The sequence below is a fragment of the Carlito syrichta genome, unplaced genomic scaffold (assembly GCF_000164805.1).
Source record: "Carlito syrichta isolate Samal-C Ts95f unplaced genomic scaffold, Tarsius_syrichta-2.0.1 Scaffold143017, whole genome shotgun sequence".
Lineage (NCBI taxonomy): Eukaryota > Metazoa > Chordata > Mammalia > Primates > Tarsiidae > Carlito > Carlito syrichta.
Window position 1 is genome coordinate 65,774 of NW_007087113.1, and position 3,634 is coordinate 69,407.

General features: G+C 57.1%; 1 protein-coding gene across 1 annotated transcript in view; it reads right to left on the bottom strand.

The window, feature by feature from the left end:
- The window catches only part of CACNA1A (calcium voltage-gated channel subunit alpha1 A), a gene marked incomplete at both ends in the record, with an annotated part of 213,447 nt that overhangs the window by 65,070 nt on the left and 144,743 nt on the right, over positions 1–3,634 (bottom strand). Inside the window, one exon of the mRNA XM_021708598.1 lies at positions 2,715–2,844. Within this exon, the coding sequence (XP_021564273.1) occupies positions 2,715–2,844 (130 nt within the window). The remainder of the gene's footprint in view (positions 1–2,714; positions 2,845–3,634) is intronic.

Consider the following 3,634-nt stretch of genomic DNA (forward strand, 5'->3'; position numbering starts at 1 on the left):
CAACTCAAAAAAAAAAAAAAAAAAGAATGTCCACGGATCCTTGCAGCAGCGACGTGCTCGTTTGGTGTGGACCCGTGCTGGGTGACGAAAGGAGACTTAGAGCCTGTCGTCCCAGCACTTTGGGAGGCCGAGGTGGGAAGAATGCTTGTGCCTAGGAGTTTGAAACCAGCTTGGGCAACATAGTGAGACCTCGTCTCCACAAAAAAATTAAAATAACTAGCCAGGCATGATGGTGGCACCTGTAGTCCCAGCTACTTAGGAGTCTGAGGCGGAAGGATCGCCGGAGCCCAGGAGATCGAGGCTGTGATGAATCGTGATTGTGCCACTACACTCCAGCCGGGGGGACAGAGTGAGACCCTGACTCAAAAAAAATGAAGGAAAGCTGAGAGATGCTCATTCTGAAGCTGAGGGCCTGGCTACCTCAAGGCAGGGTATCTCGATCTGGTCCTCATGACGCCTGGGGCTGGGATGTCGTCTAGGACGGGACCATCCCGAGCACTGCTGAGCGGAGCCTCCGCCCACTGGATGCCAGGAACGACCCCCTCCCCTGTCGTGACAACCAAACACATCCCCAGACTTTGTCCCTGGCAGCTCTAGCGGGAAGGGGACCAGGGGGCTGGCAGGGCAGGGGGATCACGCAGTCTGCGTCTCTGTTCCATTTCCACCCGGATGCTGGTGACATGCATGGGCGCTCTGGGGCCTCTGCATTCTCGGAAAGAAGGTTCCATAGCGGGACAGGCTAGGGAGGTGCCGGGGAGCTGACACTTTGCGAACGTCCTCAGGGGGCTGGTTCCAGCCCTCCTTGGGTTCCCTTTGGCCCTGGGGCCACTATGCCCCCTGGATCACCCTTGCCTGGGCCCTCTCTGCTGGAAACAACCTTCTCCAGCCTCCCAGAATTGGCAGAGCAGATGCTGACCTCCCTGGGGACACCCCCCTCCCCGCCTGGCTGGTGGAGGCCTCTGGGGACACCAGGCTGCGGGAAGCCACCGAGCCCCAGGAGGCCTGCACTGGTACCAGATTCCCTCGGGAGCCACGTGCTAATTATTCCCCTCCACATCCCCCACGTGGTCCCCAGGACCCTGTCAGGCCCAGGAAGGAACGCGCGTGGGGCCTGCCTGTGCCACCAGGGCCTGACCTACTTAGCCCGGGAGGCTGGTGGCTCTGGGCTGGGAGGAGCCTGAAGGGAGCTGGGGACACAGGTGCCCGCCAGCCCACAGACAAGAACAACCACTGCCCGCCGGTTCCTTGGTTTCCCCATCTTAACTACTAGCACGCACTCATGGAGCCAGGCACCCCCAGCTTCAGCATACAGGAGGTGCTCACTAAATGCAGATGGTGGAGGGAAGCCGTGAGACCTCTGGGGAGCACAGGGCTGAAATTCTGTGTCAAGGACCACCCCCTCACCCTGCTGAGGCTCAGTTTCCCCTTATGTCATGTGGGATACCTGGAAGGGGTGGGAGGGGCAAATGAGATGCCAAGTGCCTGGGGCTATGCCTGGAACACAGCAAGTGCTCAATGAACGGGCACTGCTAGCTGGAGCCCTCGGCCCCAGGGGGCTCGCAGTCCAGAGAGAGAGGTGGTTATTTTTTTTTTCCTTTGAGTTGGGGCCTCACTTTGTTGCCCAGGCTGCAGGGGAGTGGCGCAATCGTAGCTCACTGCCGCCTCAACCTCCTGGGTTCGAGTGATCCTGCCTCAGCCTCCCAAGTGGCTGGGATTACAGGTGCCACCACATCTGGCTAATTAAAAAAATTTTTTTAGCCGAGCTTGGTGGCTCAGCCTGTAATCCCACGCCTTTGGGAGGCTGAGGTGAGTGGATTGCCTGAGCCTGCGGGTTCGAGACCCGCCTGGGCAGCAGCGAGACCTCATCTCAACAATGAAATCACAAAATCAGCCGGGCGTGGTAGCGCATGCCTGTAATTTCGGCTACTGGGAAGGCTGAGGCGGAAGGATCCCCGGAGCCCAGCAGGTCGAGGCTGCGGTGGCCGGGAGCGGCCACTGCACTCCAGTCTGGGTGACAGAGTGAGACTCCAACTCAAAAAAAAATTTTTTTTTTGTAAAGACGAGGTCTTGCTGGGTTGCCCAGGTGGGTCTCGAACTCCTGGGCTCAAGAAATCCTCCAGTCTCGGCCTCCCAAAGTGCCGGGATGACACACGTGCACCACCACGCCTGGCCAGCCGCATGCCTGAGTCAGTCGCTTCTCTAAGCTTTGTGTCCCCATGGGAAAGTCGCCGTGGTGAGCCTGGCGGTCGAGGGACCACCCGAGAACCCTTGCCGCCTGGATACCACCACCCAATTCCACTCAGAGCCAGTCTCGCACCCCAGCAGATTTCAGACCCCGTCCCTCTGGCTCCCTTAGTCCTCACCAGGCTCACAGTCACCACCTCAAGGGACAATTGGCTCCCAAGGAACTAGAGCTCACCCCCAACCAGCAGCCATGGACTACGCCTAGTGGTGCCCCAATATCTCTTCACGGTCACGAGGAGTTGTTTTTTTCTCTTTAGAGACATGTCTTGCTATATTGCCCAAGCTGGTCTCCAGCTCCTGGGCTCAAGTGATCCTTCTGCTCAGCCTCCCCGAGTGCTGGGATGTCGGGTGTCAGCCCCTGCGCCCGGCCACGACGAGCTTCATAGGATGCCGGAGCCAGCGGCCTGGGGCGGGGAGCCAAACTGGGCGGGAGAGGGTCTGGGGAGGCGGTCGTGGGCTGTGGGACTCACGTTGTTCCGTGGCGCGTTGGGCTGCACGGGGTCCTCGGCTGCCAGGGCAATGCTGCTCATGGCGATGACCATGAGAATGCACATCTCAAAGTAGCGCAGGTTCAGGATGTAATGGCACAGGCGGCGAAGGCTGTTGGGGACAGGCGTACAGAGGTCCACTCAGACCACGGGCTCACAGGTTCTTTTGTTCTATCATCCCTGGGTGTCACCTACCACAACCCAACATCTCCAATGCCCAAGGCCCCACATTCAGTGGAGGATTGAGCTCCTTCCACTGGGGGCCACCTCTGGGTCCTGTAACCCCAGGAAGGTGGGGTAGGGGAGACTCGGCTAGGGAAGACATTCACATGCCCTATCAAAGTTCCTATCACTCCCAAACTGTCCTCTCGAAACACCTTGATTCCCAAGCTGGGTTGAGGAAATACCTTCCTTAATTCTGTAGGACATTTAAAAAAAAAAAGGTTTTCCATGCATAAAACGTCCCAGGGTCAAATAAAATTGGGAATCGAGGGGTCAAGGAGATTCTATCTTTTTAAGTTAGCTATGTGACCTTGGGCAAGTGGTCACTTATCCCCTCTGTGTCTCAGTGCCTCATCTGTAAAGTGATCGTAATGCTAGGGCCTACCTCACAGGATTGGGAGCACCACGAGTTACTATAGGTCTAGAGCATGATAGGTGCTTCAAAAAGTTAGTTACTGATATGATGAGCTGCAGGACTTATCAGAGCCTTGATGTGCCAATAGGATGATATTTTACCTCTTCAATGGAGCTAATGATAAAAGGGTCATGAGGTTGTGTGGATGGCAGCAGAGTTGAGCAGTTAAGAACAGGAATGTAGCTGGGCTCGGTGGCTCAGCCTGTAATCTCGTGCCTTTGGGAGGCTGAGGTGAGTGGATTGCCTGAGCCCGCGGGTTCGAGAC